We start from the raw sequence: 18,804 nt of genomic DNA, 5'->3' as shown, positions 1-18,804 counted from the left end.
CAAATGTAGCATCAGCGCAGCAGGGACGGGCTGAGAACAGTAAGACTCAGGGGTCTGCACCTCTGATTAGTTGGTGTTTCTTGTTAAGGCATTCCCTCTCCATCTCTGCAATCTCTCTCTTGTTGTTGGAGATGATCCTTAGAAGAGTGGTGTCAAGGTAGCTCTTCTGCCCTGCCAAGAATTTGTTCTCCTACAGCACAGACAAGAGAAACAGCTGGTTTGAAAACCAGTCCAGTCACATGAAAGCACCATGAGCCCAGATGACCAAACAGCTCACCTCTCTGATCTTCATTTCCTGGAAAGAACTCATCCTCTGCTTCAACGATTCTTTACGCTGACTCCTGGGCAGCTTATCGACAGCTTGTTTTACCTGAACATATTAAAAGAAGGTGAATTTCAGCGAGAATGACTTTACCAAGACACAAAGTACGCGAAAACTGAAAGACATCCTTTCCCCACAGCCTGGTTATGATTTAACTGAACATGTCAGACGTACCTCCTTTTTCTTGTGTTTGAGCTGATCCTGGAACCGGTGGTGGTCGCGCTCCTGCTCCGCTTTGATGCGTTTGGTCTCGTCCTTGAGTTTAACGTTGTGATCTGCCTCCATCTTCTCAATAGTCTGCTTCTGGTGCTTCTCCAGGTTCTCCAGCTCCACGTCATAGTGCTTCTTCTTGGCCTGCGACGCACCCAGGAGGAAACAAGCACGCTGTGAGCTTCGTAAAACTAAACAACAGGCCGACAGCGTTTTGTAGCGCACTGTGCCGCGAACATATTACACATGATTAAGACTCAAAAAATACATTACAGCTCTGTCCTGCTCCTGCCAAGAGTAAAACAATAAAATCTAATAAGACTAATTCAACAGCATCACAAACAGAGACTCCTAAATCACAGCAGACTGAAAGCAACAACTTTCTGTCTCAGCAAAACTCATCATCTTCTCAGCTGTAGGAGTTGCTGCATAAGTTGCAAGTGGCAGCTCAGCATGCGTGTGTGTGTGTGTGTGTGTGAGACTCACATTCATCTCCTGGTCAAAACGTCGCTGCATCTGTTCTTTCTGTGTCTCCAGTTTGGTGTTCAGGACAGACAGAGCGCGGTGCTCCTCCTTCTGCAGCAAACGCAGCTCACGCAGCTCCTGACGTCTAAACACACACGTAATTATTTTTTAACACGTATACAACTTCAGTTTATGACTTCAACATACTGTTTAAAAAAAAAAAAGTATATGGGGGGGGGGGGATATCAGAAATGTTCCTTTTTCCTCTCAGACTTTACTTTTGAAGTCTGTGGCTCTTGTGTTCAAAAATTAAGCTGAAATACATTTTTACCCTTACAGGTACTGATTTTGTTCTCATGGAGAAGAAATTTACAAAGCAAAATGACAAGCTGTAGCAGAAATAAACATGTTTTTTAATGTCAGCTGGACTTTGAGTCTTTGCAAACTGAAATAATTTGTCAAAAGTAGACCCAAGTCACAAGGTGGTCACACATGCAATGTCATATTCTCACCACTAGATGGCAAGAGTCATGCACCAGGGACTTGTAGCACTTCAAATCAGTGTGTTTAACTGGTGTAACTGTGCAAACTGTTGATTTAAAAAGCATCAGGTAATTTATGTCATCAGACCATGATTGTAAAAGTGTATGGATCCTTTGATGAGACATCTAGACTCCCTGCATCAAATACAGCAAACCTAATCTACACCTACATCTAAAAGTAACTCCATTTTTCTCTCAAACCATAAACTATATATAAAGAAACAACTCCCTAAATGAGTCTTTTTCCATAACCGTTTGGATATTTGTGAAACTCAAATCTCGGGGGGCTAAAACCCAAAAGAGCAAGATTCCTGAAATAGTACTAGCGGTAACAGCAACATCCAAAAGGCCCCTTATCGCTGCACAGACGTCACTCTGAACTGAGGAATGAGCAGTTCATGGCCCTCGTTCACAGATAACGAAGACGGATTTTCATTCTCTGTGAATGAGCGATGGGGACACGGGCAGCACATATGTCTCACTCTGCTTGTCCAAATGGTGAGTGGAGACAGAAGCGTGTGTGATCTGTCGACGGGCCGAGTCATCCACGTACCTCAGGAATCTCATCTCCTCATCCTTCTTCTCATCGTCCCTGATGATCTTGGAGGTGGTCACGCTCACCTCTACGCCGTCAATAACAAACCTCCTGGTTCGCTTCAGAGTCTTGCTCGAGAAGTCCTGAGAGGACGAAGGTCACCAAAAAAAAAAAAAAAAAAAAAAATCAGAGTTTAAGCATAAGACAAAAACAAGACAGTTTAGAGACATTTTGGGAGGAAAGAGCAGAACTAAGAAATGAAACACAACATTTTTTAAGAGTCCTCCCCCCAACCAACAGAACCGTTTCACATATCTTACTTCCCCGTCAAAACCTGCCACCTATGTTACCCACAATGCAACTCCACCACCAACAACTCAGAGATTCATGTGTTATGCTAATAGTGGCTAACGTTAGCCTCAAGCAGAGATGAGGATGAGGAGCGGGCTGCAGAGGTCTATCAAGCTCACTTCTTTCAGAGTCTTCAGCTCCAACTGATGCTGCCTCGAATGACATCACTTGAGGCAATTCGCCAGACTTTATAAAACTTTTTTCATATCGTTTGTCACATGTATAGGACTCCCCAAGACCTGTAAACGGACTGTGATGTGTATTAAATTGGAGTTCCTTGTCTTCAGGAGGAGAGGCAGCTGAGTGTGACTGTGTGTTGACAAAGGCATTAACATTCCTGTCAATCTGGTTTTACTGTAACAAGACGCAAGATGCTCCATCTGTCAGTGTGCTGGGGAGCGCCATGCAGGAAGTTCACTCTATCCATCAACAGTACAGCACAATGTGACTTGGCTTTTTTTTTTTTTTAACTCTTTACAACAACACTGGGTGGAAGCCTGTTTTATTCCACAGTAAATTTAGTTGTTTTTCACATTAGGATTTATACGTGTGCTGGATGAGAAACTCGCAACCAGTTAAACAGCTTTCCTAGTTGCAGGAGCAGTCGCTTTTTGGGAGATTCAAGGTTTTAACCAAACACGGTCGGTCTATTTTTGATCATGGGTCTAGCAAAAACCCAGATCCCAGATCAAAGTCGAACAAACTCAGTCTAATTTAGGAGGTATGAGACAGACAGTACATGGCAAATTAAAAATGTCTAGAGACGTCACACTATATGACACATTACATCTTTAACGTGACTCAGAGGGTCACCCCACCTTATAATTGTACAGAAAATTGTTATGGCTGACAAAGCACATGCTCTTCAATGGTTACATTACATCTAAATCAGCCTCCGTGGCCAATATTTACAAGACTGATATGGTAGAGTTTACTCTGCAAACACTGGCTCAAACCCTGGATGTCGTCATTTCCTAGTTTATAAATAGTTTATACATAAGGAGAGGAAAAGAGGAAACTGAACCAAAGAGCAGGCATTAATTTGGGTTGTGCAAGCTGTCGTCCACTCTTTGACAAAGCTTCCTCATGAAGCCTCCACAGCTGAGCAAACAGACAACATGTGAGGCTGCTGGATGCTACTTTTACGCTGTTCTGTACTGTTGATTCCCTTTCGACACCTCTGACACACTGACAATACATCTATGCGCTTGTGTGTTTGAGTGTGTTATTAAGCGCACGCTGGCACTATAATCAGAGGTCATCCTGTGGCTCGGCTGCCTTGTTTGCGTTCGAGGCTCGACGTGACAGCGCTGACTTCCTATCGCTCGTCATTCACAAAAATCACACACACACACACACAGAGCTCTCCTGTAACACACAGAGGCACACAGTGCACAGTCAACCGTTCAGAAGCACACGCTCACATGAACGAGAGCGTCCTCCTGTCCAAAAAACAAAGACAGCCCATTCACTGTCCCTGCAGGCTGCTGGCCGAGGCGCCTGCTGAATAATCTGTTCTGGAAAAACTTAACGGACCACAAACAGACACTACTCCACGCGCAGTCAATAGGATTTCAATCATGGTCAGTCCATAAGCCTCCAGAAGCAGCAGAGTGACAATGAGCTGCATAGAAACGTCCATTCACGCTGGTGAATGCTGAGCCGTGCCCACACAAAGGGCACTGTTGCGCCTAATGAATGGAAAATGTTGCATATTTCGCTTCAGAAAGACTCGGTGTCTGATGATAAAATGGTCTCTCTCTTCTCTCCTCTCAGCTTCCTAACTTCCTCCCTCGCTGGGATCGTCAGGCAAAACACAAAATCTGTCAAGACGTCTGTGGGTTACGGGAATTCTGCTTTAATTTTAGGCAAATAAACCTTTAAAAACCCATTGGATTATATCAAAAATGCATCGCCATGAGTTTTTAAATGCGACCCACATCTGGCAGTTTGGTTTTCACCTTTCATAGAGATCTTTTAGAACACTAGAAGTGTTTTTCCACCAATTAGATTCACCAAATATCCACATTCACCACAAATCATAACCAATGAATAAGAAAAGGTTAGGGTTTAAGAGCATTCACTAGTATCCCTCTCTGTATCCACCCAAAAAGCAATGTGCAGTGCAAGCCTAATGGAAGACAGGCTATCCACTGTTTCAGATGTTTAACACCCACACCCCAAAACACAACACAATGCAGTTTCAGTTCCTCTGTGGGTGCCGAGAAGCAGTTTTTCCAAGGAGGGGTTTTCCTCCGGCCTCCGTACGATGGAGACCTAAGCTTTACTCATGTAAGCGGTTCAGCAGAAACGATAGCTCTGTATCTCTGGGTTCACTGCTCTTCCCTGCATCAACAAACCATTACGTAAAGCCATTTCAATGATGGTGCCTTAAATAATAACATGTTCAAACAGGACAGATCAAGCTGCTCACTAGACACTTGGAAGAGTTTTGCTTCCTGTTGACTTGACTCACCCTTGCAGACATGGACATGTTCTCCCTGGGGATGGACAGGTCCATGCTCTCCGACGCCATGCTGCCTGAGTAAGAGTACCGTTTGTTGAAAATCCCTCCATTGATATAAGGCGAGACGGTCTCAGCGCTTCCTCCCGTCGACGTCCGCTCTGGGGTACCTTTGGTTAGGCTGCCGTTGGGTCCAGAACGGGATGCGGGCACTGGGGTAGGAGCAGAGGAGGGAGCGGGAGTGACGGTGGGACTTGAGGTTGGAGTTGTCTGCGGGTGAGACGGGTCTATGATGATGTCAACATGTTCCTCAGATGCCACGGGCTGGGGGAGAGACGGCGGCTGTTCTGTCTCTGGGGTCTCAACAGCAACCTTAAAATGAATTTTAGTACCATAATTAAAACAATCTTTGAATGCACCACTTGAACGTCCATCAGTCGATGCAGTAATATTTCAGGATTTAAATTTTCGAAGAGCACCTTTTCCTCCTCCGATGTTGGGGTACTCTTGCCATCCTCAATGCCTGAATCTGAGCTGGACGTCTTGGTCGAGGCCTCACTCTCCGATTTCTTAGACTCCTTAGGGTGACTGACTTCTGCGCCCAGCTCCTCTGGACCTTTTGGAGGGAGATTCTGCCGTGGTAGGGGAACAGGGACCACCGTGACGGAGCCCTGCTGCTCCTCTGTTGGTGTGTCTGGCTCGGCCTCCTTCCTGGGTAACGGTGTTGGTGTAGTTGGGGAGGGCGTGCTGGGACTCGGGGTGTCCGGAGGCTGGTCTGCCTCCAAACTGGTCTGACTGGTCTGGCATGGCTCCTTGCCTGAAGACTGAGGGAATGAGGAGGGGGGAGAGGGGAAGTATTGTTAAGAACAAAATAGCAAAACATCTGATTGCCATTGGTGGTCTCCTCAATGTTAAAGTCTGATTAAAATCACATTTTCATCTTTTCTTCGTCAAAAATAACAAGAGACAAAAACAAACAAACTTTCACTGTGGCCTACACATCATGGGCAGACAGTGTTTTAGTGGTGCTGAAGGGAAAGGACCACACCGGCATCCAACTAGACCAGAGAGACATCTGCAGATGCGTTTACATGCTGTTTAATGTGCTACAGCTGAGCAGCTAATCAGCTGTCTAAGCCTGTGAACTGATGCTAGCAGTGCACTTTTCCCCCACTGAATGTGTGTTTGGTCGTTTATTCGACAGGCTGAGGTGCAGGACAAGACGTTCATGTTCGTCAGTTGGAGAAAAAACAGACTTTAGCAGAAAAGCTAAATGTGGATCAAAGTCCGTGGCTGAGTGCGACCGTCTGCTCCACCTATGACAGGACGTTGACATTACTGCTTTATGCAACATTTACTGTTTTCAACCTTTGGTTTAGCCCAAATGCCAGTGGCTAAAGTCCTTCAGGCGTGCCACCGTCAGTGAAGTTCAGCCTTAGCTCTGGTAGGAATGCGGTCATTCCTGCCCAGACTCCTGCACTGCTGCCTCTCACAGTGGCTGAGGTGGTTATGTAAATTGTAATTAGCACGCTAATAATTACAGAGGTGAAAAGCATGTGGAAATCATGGCTGATGAACAGGGACAAAGAGTTCTTAATGGCATTATTACCAAGATTTATGTGTGATTCTTGATGAGCACTTGGCAAAACAAAGCAGTCTTGGATTGCAGGTTTGCATGCAACAACGCATTTTTAAAAATCTCTTTACGTAATGTTCACCAAGTTAAAAGGAAGATTTTTTTTATTACCACATAGAATGAAATTTAATACCTCTTTTACAGCAGCCAAAGTTTGAAAGATATCTATATGGAAACAAGCAGGGACGATAAGGCCTGGACTTATTTACCAAGTTACCAAGTGTTAACCTGCAGACACGCTGCAGAAGGAAAGTCTGACCGAGATTAACAATCTTTTACATGAGCTGACAGACTAACGTAACACAACTCGCACAAAATACAGCGTACAAAAACGCAAATCCTGAATAAGATCACCAAAAGGAATCATACAAAGGCCACATCCTAAAAGCAGCTCTAAAATTAATAACAATAACTAACTGAGCGTAATATACCCTAAAACCTCGGCAGCAATTATCTAAATTCACAGCTTTAAATCTAAATAAAGAAGGTTCCAGACATGCATTAGACATGGGAATTCTATGGTCCGTAATCCTAAACACTACTGAGCATGTTATGTCAGAATAATGTGCACAGCTATCTGTCAAACTGAGCGATTCTGCTTCCTGAAACACTTCTCCGCTGTCTTCCACTGGAGGTAAACAAAGCTATCAGACATCTTTATGGTCAGGTTCAGCCATTCTAATGTCTCAGCAAACATCTCTGTCTGGCTGTGTATGATATATAGGAAGAGATAAATGGGCAGGCACCTGCTTGGCTGGCTTTCAGAGCCTCATAACTGCATGTGTCAAAATATTGCTGTGTGCAGACAACAATGTCCTTGCTTGAAGAGATGTGACGATATCGTGGTCAACTCAGCACAGGGATGAGAAAGATGATGCTTGGACTTAGTCGGCCAATTGCAGCCATTTACAGTGAAGTGCTGTCCTGTATGTATAAAATTTCCCTATAAGTAAATGTCTATCTTGCAAGCTGGAAATCCAGACTAAAGTAGCGCAGAAGCAGTTAAGCAAATTCATGGAAATGATGAGTTGTAAGTCTTCCTTTCGTGCCAACTGTGGACATTAAAGGGGGCAAACTTTCATCTTCATTGAGAGACATTTTTCAGCTCAGAGCTTCCTGTCAGAGAGAGTATTTCTGGGGTCTTCTATCACTGGTGTACAGCAAATCGTCTGTCTTTCGTTAAGGGTCAGAGTATAGAAAACAGAACAATGTGCGACCTTAAATAATTTACTCCATCGGGGGTTGTGAGGTAGCAGTGCTTCTACTCAGGATGGAGGCTGAATGCAGCACCTATATTTAACCACATGTGGGTGTGGGTGAATGCCAGGATTCCGGTTTCTGTTCCTTTGTTTGTGCTGAGGGCAGACGCTGAACTGCGCTCGCGCTCTGTTACTTTCTAATCTTATACCCTCGGCGGATTTATGAATGGCCTCTGCAGAACGGACCTTCAGTGCTTTGGCAGGAAGGTCGTGTTTACAGAAGAAATGCTGTTCAAAGCGGTCAACAAGCAGAGAGACTTCAGAAGCAGGGGAAGTGGACAGAATGCATGTGCGTTTCGGGATAGGGCTGCATGTGCAGGCGAGCATGCCTTTGTGCGACTATGTGCATGAGTTTCCATTTCATTTCACTGAATGTTCCATAATTGACCTTGTAAGCCCAGATCACGTGCATGCGAGCTGCCCACTCTCCCCCCGGAAGCAAACAATGACACAAGAAAATGAAAGGAGAGAAAAGATCAAGGGTCGGTACCACAGTCAGCTCCATGGCGTCGTCCTCCTCTCCTTCCTCTCTATTGTCCTCTATTTCCTCCATTTCCTCCATGACCTCAGCCTTGGCCTCGGCCACCAGCTCCAGCAGCGGACGGTTCGACGTCACCGATCTCACGAAAGGGTGCTGTGGACAGAGGAGAGGTGGTTAATTGGCTATCAGTAAAAAAACATACACAGATCAACTTCTTGTTTTTCTCCCACTTATTTCATTTCATGCATCATATTCTGAGCGTGAATGAGCATGTAACCATCACCCATAACATCCAGAGCGAGTGAGACTAAAAGGCTTGATGTGACCACAGGATAAACACTCCTACAACCGTAAAACAACATTTGCTGGAAGAAAACACATTATCCTTGGATCTGAGCGCTGTTAGACCATCAGAGTATCGCTTGAGGGATGTTGCAAGTACTGGACTTAGAATGACGAGGCAAGAGCAACATCTGATACGTGTGATGTCTGTCCTTTTAATAAGTCACCACATTAGCTGTAGAGGTCTTGAGCAAAACACAACAAATAAGCCTTTAGGTAAGAGACAACAGTGAGATGAAGGCAGGCTATAGCGGCGACGCACATGAGAAGCTGGACTTTCACTGCGGGGGAAACTCTATCTGCCAGCTGCCAGGTCCTGAACAGCTCCAAACAATACAAACTCTCTCCTTAACGGCACACTGATGTAACGGTGTTCAATCTAACCTAATGTTCTTAAAATAGCGAGCCGTGTTTACTTCTACGACTGCCAGACCGAATGTGTGCTTTGCCAGGGTGCAGATAAGGCAGTGATAGGTTGAGTGTGAGGAGACTGAAAAGCTAAATTAAAAGTTGAGTGCAGCTGGACTACAACGCTGATCATCAATTATTCAGATGCTTTGCACTGCTGTGTAATTTAATTGGAACAGCTGACAAAGGGAAAAGGCTATAAAGTTGTGCTGGAGCATGAAGTGTGTATAAGTCAAGGTGTGTGTGTGCGCGCATTTGTCGTGGGTGATCACAGTTGTTTGTGTGCAGGAGCTTGTCCTCATAGACTGCATTAGGCTTCAGCTTTTAACTTCTCCAATGACTAACAACAGTCAGCTATTGTCTAATGAGTCAGGTAGTGTAACTGCTGAGTGCCATCGAACCACTTATTAGACCACAGTGGAGACAGTGGAGGATGAAGAGCATTCGATTTTTAAAATGCTATATACACACATCAATTTTTGTATTTTTTTTTTTTTTTTTTTTTTTACAAATGTCTGAATCAGAGAGTGAACACTGTTGGATGCAAATGATCTAATTATTCTCCCATTCACCTGTCGGACAGATTTTGGGGAAGTTTTTAAAAGGGATATTTCAGGCCCCAGTTTGGAGAAGCAGACAGGAGCACCAGCATGGAAGCTAAGCAATGTACTGATGTAGAGAAGGGTTAGCTAAAAGTGTTTAAGCCACCTTAGAAATCAATATATAAAGTCTACGCTATATTTAGAACATTTACACCGCGTTGCCTTGCCGTCAGACGGAAGCCACTTTATCCATCAACGCTCCCTTCAAAAGCCACCGGACTCCTTTAACAAAAACAGTAATTTTGCCTCACAGAACACAGGAGTTGCTGGTCTACCACTGCCTCAATCAGTTAGTTTGTTTGTGTTATTGTGTGACTTTGGTGCTTTAAGGGATTGATTCAGATTCACCGCAGTCACACAATAACACAAACAAACTAACCAATGGAGGCAGCGGTAGCTTAGCAACTTCCGTGTCCCGCGAGGTAAAATGACTGTTTTTGGTGAAGGAGTCTGGTGGCTTTGAAACTAGTAATGTATTGCTATTAAGTGTGTTTCAAGTTCAAGCTAATAAAGGGACGTCCTGCAGAAAATTAGAACACGAGTCCACGGCAAAAACATCCTAGAATTGGATGCAGGATACCTTCATGATTGAGTATTTCAACATAAACTCAGCAACTGCTGTACAGGAGAGACGCGCTGAAGAGACACTCTGGTTGATTCAACACGCGCAGCTCAATTGATATGATTCATACTGCAACAACCACACCACCACACCCTGAGCACACGCCAACAGGCTGAGAGATCAGCCGTCAGCTTGTTAAAACCCAAGGAACGTGTGGTGGTACGGAGTGAGATGAACAAACGCTGGGACTTCAAGTCTGCAGCTGCACTGAATGATGCAATAATACTTAAAAAATTCTTGATGCTTGGAGGAGGGTGTGCCGGCTGAACAGTGTTGCAGGGGGTATATGCATTCAAGGGCAAAAGTCAATAAATAATCCAGTTCCTGTGTGTACCTCATCTACTCTTCAGCTATCTCTATAGTACTACGCTTTACTCAAAAGGAATTCCTGCAATACTAATAGGTTCCCCAGATTAATTAAGATATTTTGTCCACTACTGCTCTACACTTAATTACTACATCAAACTGAAATACTACCTGTGTAGCAGCTTTTTCCCCCTCAGGCACCATTAGAAGTCTGCCTACAGTAGTGAACATCTGAGATTTCAGCTTCAAACTCAGGTTCCTTGAGGCATATCAAAGGAAAAAAGGCAAACAGTGTAGTACTGCTGCCCTGGTAAATCTGTTTTGGAGCTGTGCATCAGTGGAGCTGATGTCCTCTTCTAGGTTTCACGTTGCCTTAGAGCCAGAGAGGCTGCTGATTCTGGGTCTTACATGCATGGCTGGGCATGAAAAGGTTAAATGTGAACAATCTGGCCCATTAGGGGACCGGAGCAGGGGGGGCTGCACCTGTGTAGCAATGACAGTGGAGTGTGTGTGTTCGTACTTCTGTCTGACTTGTGCTGGATAACTTCGAGTTTTAGACAGTGAGCGAGGACATTTTAGGGAACATGAGGGCCTTCTGGTCCTCGTTTCTTCAGAGCGTTTCGGAGGTTAAGACTTGTTTTTAGGGTTAAGGTTATAATTAGGTTTAGGTTAAGTTTGGGGTTAGGCATGTAGCAATTTTGGTGCGCATAAATAAAAGTGACTTGACTTTTATTTGCTGAAATTTTGTAATATCAGTCTGAGATTTGTGCTTCACTTGTGGTGCTCACGGCATTGAAAAGTTAGATTTTTTTAAATGCGTTGTCCTTGAAAAAACATATAATCCACAGACGTAACAGGAACTACTTTCTAGTGAAAAATAGCTCGTATGAAAACTGTTGACAGCTTGCTCTGTGGTTTATCCAGAGAAGCAGAGAGCTATTTCTAAAAAGAGATGTTGTTATTGACTTGTTAAAATGTCATTCTTCAACGCTTTAAGTACCGCAGACAAAATTTCATTCAAAAAAGCTGTGATCCTCAGGCATCATATGGAGTTATAAGCCTCTTTGTTCTCTGTCCTCTGACCTGATCTTTGGAGGCTCTCTGCAACAGACATGGAAGATAATGACATCCTCAGAAAGTTAAGTCACTACAATTATGTCTATGACGTCTGTGTGTTCAGATTTGACCGAATTATGACTTTGAGAGGGAGTACAAATTTAATTTGCTGCAATCAGGCACCATTAAGTCGTGCTGCTGCAGCTGTTGACCATGTTGATGAGCTGCAAATCGCAAGAACAAACTGTGATAACTACCTTCCTGTTGTTTTTAAAACATTATGCACCTGTCCCTTTCACCTTGATGTCTTTTGCCTCGCCCCATCTGTGCTTCACAGTCTGAAAAATTTGGGTGAACTGACCCTTTAATGTTTGAATTAGACGAGCAAGAGTTTAGAGCAAGGTCACATTAAGGGTTGGGCTTACAGCATACAGCTATGATAGCGTTATGGTTCAGGGCTATGGAATGCATAGTTCCCATAGTTCCCACAAGTATAAAAGTATAAATACGAGTGTGTGTGTGTCTGTGTGTGTGTGTGTGTGTGTGCCAACATGTGTCAATATTGCAAAACCACTACAAAGCCCTGGCTCAGAGATAAAATAGCCGCATGGAGTACATGAAAAAACTACCCAACATACAGACACACCATGATCAGAAACAGAAAAGCAAAAAATATTAGACAGGAATGAAGGCTACTCCGAAAAAAACACTCAACAATCCTGACCATGAGAAACTATGTGGGAGGACAGGCTATGTCGAGTATAATGAGCACAAGTCATCCAGATGGTCCCCTGCCAGCCACACAGCCACAGTGACTGATACTGTGTCATGTTGTTTTGTATACATTCTTTGGAAGCACACATGTGGGACAGACCCAAGGCGAGAGGCTCAGACGTGTTCAAAACTAAAAGAAAAGACTTTCTGCAGCACCGTGCTTTCATTTCCTCTGCTGATACAGTCACACACACCTCATACAGTTTAGCACCGTCATTCCAGACACTTATCTATGATTCAGTATTATCCTCCTGTACTCTTACTACATCTGTTTTCCACATCCTTATACTCCAATGAATAACCACATCACACAGTCTGACCTAAAAGTCTGATACACTTCATATAAACTGACATTCAACATCCATTCCACAGCAGCCATCATTGCACAACTATGTACAATAAATACTATGTGACAGCCGTTAGGAGCAGCAGGCATGATAAACATCTAAAACCTCTAACACGGCACCAAAAACCGGACCGCGCCCGTCTCTTTTTCCCCCCACTGGAGAGCACATGCAGAATTCCCAGCGGGCCTGGGTCTAGGAGTTTCATCTCTGCTTCTCTCTAATTGGCCAGAGGTGGCGAGCTCAGGGTAATCCAGCCATACCATTGGTTGAGGGTGGGAATGTAAATAGTTGGCATTCCCTCAGCTGTGGGATACAGACAGGAAACCGTGGCTCTGAATTTTAATAGACGCTGCGCTCGTGCTTTAATCCACACCCTGTTCACTTTTTCTCTCATTTTTCTGGCTCGGGTTTCTGGATGCTGAGAGGTGTTTGTTAAAGCTCGTCCTCAGATATTAACGTTTTGCTGTCATCAGCCTCTCCACAGCAATATCCTAGCTGTGCCAAAGTGCACTTAGATGTAAACATTGGAGTTGTGTTTTCCTGCCTGAATTTCTGTTTTTCTTGCCCACTCTTGTACACCTTCTCTGCCTCTCCCACCCACATGTCAGTGCCCTCTACAGGGCACCACTCACTTCCCTGGCTTGGATCACTCCATTGAGGCCTTAAAATAGAAGATAATGTGTGTTGGTGCAAGATAAGGACAGAGCGAGGACAATGTTCCGTCATATATCAAAGCGCAGCATTGTTTCACGTTTGCTAGGTTATAATTGCACATTGCACATCAGGACCTACCTCCAAGAGTTGTGTTGCCGTCGGGCGAGTCTCTGGGTTTTTGTCCAAAGCTTTCTTCAGGAAATCTTTAAACTCCTGTGACCTTGGGTGAACACAAGAAAACAGCATTAATTAACAACAAGGTGAATGGAGGAAGGGTGAGAGGGAGGGAAGTGACGAAGGGAGAGTCACAACATGAGACATTTGAACGCAACATTTCCAGAAATGCGCTGTCGGTACATGTGGATCATCTTTGTGCACAGCTGTGCTTCGTAAAACAAAGCTTTCAACGGGGATGGTGAGTCAGCTCCCCATCCCGAATCTCCTTTCAGCACCTGATAACTTTGCTTTTGCTGTATTAAATTTGCTGCTGTGGAACATTCGGCTGGAAAAAAGTTAAAGACATAGTTTGGCGCTCGCTGAGGTGCTGCCTCCGCTGAGTTGTTGCTGTAATTCTGGAAAGGGCAAAAGGGACTGCGGGCGGAGAAAGGGAGGACAATGTGATACATTAAGTGTCTACAGTCGATTACAGGACAAAAACTTGTGAAAAATGTGGTTAACACAGTGGAATTAAATGAGCCTGTGGAATCGAGACAGGGAGATATGAGCCTCTGCTGAGTCCACCCATCATATTCTATGCCGAAACTAATAAATCATGGATTGTGTAAGAGGCTCAGAACACCAATCTTCTGGGTCAGACATTCCTGCTCTCCCTCTTCCCAATTTGCACAAATCATGCGATACATTTACAGCAACAGCAGGCTTTTTGGATGCATCCTCACCATTTGTGTGGCTGCTCCAGGGTGGGAGGCTCCGACTTGGCGATCTTCAGCAGCACCCTCATGGGGTTGAGCTCGTGGTGCGGGGGTTCGATCTGGGCGAGCTCGATCAGAGTGATTCCCAGGGACCAGATGTCAGCCTTGTAGTCATATGGAGCGTCCTTCATGGTCTCACACATCACCACCTCCGGGGCCATCCTGGGAAGACGAAAGATTTACAGGAAACCATTACGTAGCGAGGGACACTGAATCCTCCATCAAACTTAAGCAGCATCAAGTCGAGGCATACTGCACATTAATAGCGTTTATCCTTAAAATATCCTCAGAGTGGAGAGCTTTCCCTCTGCTGATGCCATTTAGTCTATGATTAACTTTCTTGTGTAAATGATAGAATCTATGGAATTTGTAGTATGTGACCTGACAGTGATATGGTGCTGGATAATACCGACGTGTTTTAAGTCTAAGTTCATGATTGGTGCTACTAATCATCAAGCAACTCAGCTTGTAAAGATTTAATTTTGCCAAACCAACACAGCTCGTCACAGAGACGTCAGTCCGAACATGATTCCGCGATCATAAAGCTACACCTGCAGTGTTTACAACAGCGACCTCTGAGCGGCGGCAGGAAGTGACTAACTGATGATTACTGTGGGGGGGGGGGGGCGTTTCTCCTCTCTCTTACTCACTGCTTTGCCTGTGTCAACATCGGGCGCACTTCTCCGGTCAGCGTGTTTGCTAACAATCTGCAAAATCGCTCTCATAAGCCGGAGCACTCAGATTTACTCAAGTGCAAAGAAACAAATGTTTGCTCGCTGTTGCCAGTTGCTTATCAGTGCACTCAGAGGGAAAAGGTGTACGACAAATCTGCCTGCAGTATTCTTTCAGGACTAATTGTGCAAAATGAGGGCACGGTCATGTTTCTCGAGCGGGGAGGGTATTCCTGATGGGTCATAACCTGTTCTTGTCAATGGTTAACTGGCTGCAAGCACACTCAGGCAGAGGATAACAATATGGAACAAGGTTCATGGATTTCAAAGGGGAGCTTTCCAATTTGTTCAGGTATAGAATAGAGAGCTGCACTATTGTGACAACAGTGGAGGATTAAAGCAGAGTTGAGGTATTGGGTTGAGTGTGTGTGTACACAACATCATGCTCTATCGAGTATTATGGAAGAGTTGTGGGCAGCAGGAAATTTGTTCTCGACAAGCAATAATCTCCTGCTTATACAGCTCACGTAGGGATGCCGGATGTCTCCAGTCAGAGATTTTGCTGTGTGGTTTGAACCAAGTTAAATATCCTTCTAGTAGCTCAGGTTGTGTTGATACATTGCAGGCAATGTTCATGCATTTTTTAAAGGATGTTGCATACTCACCAGTATGGCGTTCCGATGAAAGAATCTCTTCTTTGCAGGGTTTTGGTGTTTTTTGCAGATACGCCAAAATCAGCTAAAAGAATGAAGAGACAAAGAGAAGGATGACGTGAGATAGTTGAAAAGTTCCCCAGAAGCATTTCTCAGTACGAGGGACTGAGGCCACTTCAAAAAACTTGGATCCCTTTCTTTCCACCCTCGCAGAAGCTTGTAAAGCTGTCAGGACATTGCGATGGACAGCGACACAAAGCCAGAATTTATCGCAGTCCCGCTTCCAAAACAAGCTGCCCCCATTTCCCCGACGCGACCCTCAGATTACAGGGGTGTTTGTTTTCACTTTGGCTGAACACGTTTTCCCCTGCAAGTCAGAATACTACGTGTGGGCCAGGGCTGAGAAGTGTTTGGCAGAGGCCTGAGGATTTTACTCACAAGGCAGCAAGCTGGCCGCTTCAATTACAAACGGGCATGTTCTATTACGGGCACTTAAGTGACTGTCTTGGTTTTGCAGACTACAATTCAAATATCTTTGACTTCCCAGTCAAACATATCATTTGGACTGTTGCAGCCTAAACTTTTGCAGAAAGAATTTTTACTTCCTACAGAGACAAATAGCGCTACTGCTTTTACTGTGCATCCAATACGAGTTTACACATTCATATCCCAGAGGATGGTAACATATTATAGAGTCATCTGGCCCTGTGTTCCCCTCAAGAAGCATTATTATGATTATATGCACATATTTCTACCCTACACATCTGAAAGCTCCCATAATGCACTACACTATCAGGGGCTGAATGAGGGCCAAGGAACAGAATTCAGTGTTTTCATCTTAATAATTTTAAGAGGAGAAATCCAGATGGTGTGTAAAATTATGAGTGTAACTACACAAAGGTATGTTGTCGCCTACTCCGCACTGATTTGCTGCTGGTATGTAGCTCTTGAAACAGGCCAAATTGCTAAACGCACCTAGAGATCAACAGTCGCTGCAGAGTTTACAACAAGAGTTTACAACAGGCTGTGCTGCATGGAAGAGCATGATGTTTAATGTCATGTATCATAGGTGGATTTAATGCATTTTGGCTGACCTCAATGGCAGTTAATTGGTGCCTTCTTTGAATTAACAAGTAGTTAGATAAGTTTGGAGACTGTAAATGAGTCAGTGTCATGACTTAATGAGTTTAAAGAGGCAACTCCCAGTGATTATATCTAAGTGTGGAGTCTTAGGGAGGAAGGTATGGCAACAGAAAAGCACAAGTGCTGCTCAGTGCGCACAGCAGCTGACAAAGTGCCTCATTTGAATTAAAAAAGAGAGAAATTGCAATAAAAACGTTGATCAATAAACCATTTGGAATTAAATTAAACTGAACAAAAAGGGCAGGACACAAAAATGAAGCTCTGCGCCGCTCATAGTCACTCTCTATTCAGTGATTTTGGTTTGTTGGTCATCGAGTGCAAAACGACAGAGAGCCAAGGAGACGAAAGGAAGTGAAACATCATGCACGAAAAACAGACTATTTTTGTTTTTGTTTCAAAGTTTTATGTCCGAGGATCCAAATGTCAGGCAGCCAATAAAAAATAAAGAAAAATCAACACTTCCTTCACTCGCACTGACACAAAGCACGTTAAACTTTCCCGTTTCTGGAAACTGCCCTTCAATCCAAAACACACTGGCGATTGGTTTGGATCCACAACATCAGCTGTGCAATGCGAAGAATGTGGAGAACTCTTCAAAAAGCCAATAAATGAAAATATGCAAAACTCCTGAGAATGCAGTTTTCCCACACAATGCTCACTTATGATCCTCCTACAGCGCCACAGGAGGGGCACAGGGCCTCTAACTCTGTGTGTGTGCGTGCGTGCGTGCGTGCGTGCATGTAAGCCAAAGAAACAACAGATACAACAGATAACCTGTAATGTGCAACAGGAATGTGTGGTTGATGTTAGAATTAGCTGCACTTGCATCATTTAAGCAGTGAAATGTATTTTTCCGTGTGAATGATGGGATGTAAAGAGAAACAGATTCCTCCTTATAAATATGGTCCAAATTCAATGTGCGTGTTTAAACTCTTCTTCTGCTCTGCAATGATCTGCAGGACTCCTGCCTCTCTTGATTTCAGGGATATTTCATTGCTTTTGGACTTTACATCCAGTGCATGTCTTGTGTATTTCTTCGACATTAACATTATTTCTAATGGTATATTTGTGGATTCGACTAATTTAAGAAGCATGGCTTCATGTGCAACAGGTACAAATCCCCAGTTCTCCCTGTGTAAACACTTAATATTTGCATCAGCTAAGCACCATTTAAACTCACAAAATCCTAAAATTTCTCTAGCTGTGATCTATTTGTGCACCAGATAACTGGCATTTTCCAACAACTAAAACGCAACATTTTGCATCGTCTGTATAAATACAGTGATGGAAATATTGTTGTTCTAAATGAGACTGTCCTCAGAAAACACCATGTTGCATTTTCAGACTGTGCATTTGTGTGACCACTTGGACAGATGGTGTTTACACAGTGAACAAAGTTCAGTGTATATAACCACATCCAGCAAAAACCAGCAGTGATGTGATAAATATCTAAACCCTCACCCAGTTTGATTTCCCCATCCAGCATGAGGAGGATGTTCCCGGCCTTCAGGTCTCTGTGGATGATCTTCATGCTGTGGAGGTAGACCAGCGCTTCCAGCATCTGGCGACAAACCACCTTAATCTGCGGCTCCGTCAGCCCACGATCCAACTCTGATAAGGGAGGGAGAAGCGGAGGCAGGAGACAGGAGGTGGAGGGGTTAAATATGGGGAAGGGGAGAGAGCAAAACGAGAGGGTTCAACACCCTTTATGTGTGCACACCTTGCACATTCCATATTCTGCATGCATACCAACATGGCAAAACAAAGTCTTGAGGACTAATCTCATGTGTGAGAAAACAGAGAAAGGTAAACCCGTGATGATATCAATGAAGTCTCTCAGATAGTGTTGCTGGTTAAGTAATCCCAGATCAGAGAGGCTTTCACACGTCCAAGCTAGTCCTGCCCTGCAGACTTTACTCTACTGTGTCTGTGTTTGGATAGCTGCAGTGGGGGTACAGACAGTTATGAGGATGTGGATTACCAAGTAAAAACAGACCAGGGGGGTTTCCCACACCGGAGGACTCCACTA

The 18,804-nt window shown here is 44.2% G+C and overlaps 2 protein-coding genes across 5 annotated transcripts in view; one reads left to right on the top strand and one right to left on the bottom strand.

Annotated features, from left to right (window-relative positions):
• The window catches only part of stk10 (serine/threonine kinase 10), a 40,747-nt gene that overhangs the window by 3,258 nt on the left and 18,685 nt on the right, over positions 1-18,804 (bottom strand). Inside the window, exons 4-15 of the mRNA XM_076750316.1 lie at positions 18,237-18,386; positions 15,645-15,717; positions 14,276-14,470; positions 13,515-13,596; positions 8,275-8,418; positions 5,369-5,713; positions 4,902-5,261; positions 2,093-2,217; positions 1,019-1,142; positions 497-676; positions 278-370; positions 61-190 (exon numbers count right to left, since the gene is read on the bottom strand). Coding sequence (XP_076606431.1) covers positions 61-190; positions 278-370; positions 497-676; positions 1,019-1,142; positions 2,093-2,217; positions 4,902-5,261; positions 5,369-5,713; positions 8,275-8,418; positions 13,515-13,596; positions 14,276-14,470; positions 15,645-15,717; positions 18,237-18,386 — 2,001 coding nt within the window. The remainder of the gene's footprint in view (positions 1-60; positions 191-277; positions 371-496; positions 677-1,018; positions 1,143-2,092; positions 2,218-4,901; positions 5,262-5,368; positions 5,714-8,274; positions 8,419-13,514; positions 13,597-14,275; positions 14,471-15,644; positions 15,718-18,236; positions 18,387-18,804) is intronic.
• Positions 1-18,804, top strand: part of sh3pxd2b (SH3 and PX domains 2B) — a 67,303-nt gene that overhangs the window by 40,353 nt on the left and 8,146 nt on the right. The window lies entirely within an intron of this gene.

The sequence above is a fragment of the Chaetodon auriga genome, chromosome 15, assembly GCF_051107435.1.
Source record: "Chaetodon auriga isolate fChaAug3 chromosome 15, fChaAug3.hap1, whole genome shotgun sequence".
NCBI lineage: Eukaryota > Metazoa > Chordata > Actinopteri > Chaetodontiformes > Chaetodontidae > Chaetodon > Chaetodon auriga.
Note: the sequence above shows the minus strand (reverse complement) of the source record. Positions and strands in the feature narration are given on the sequence as shown.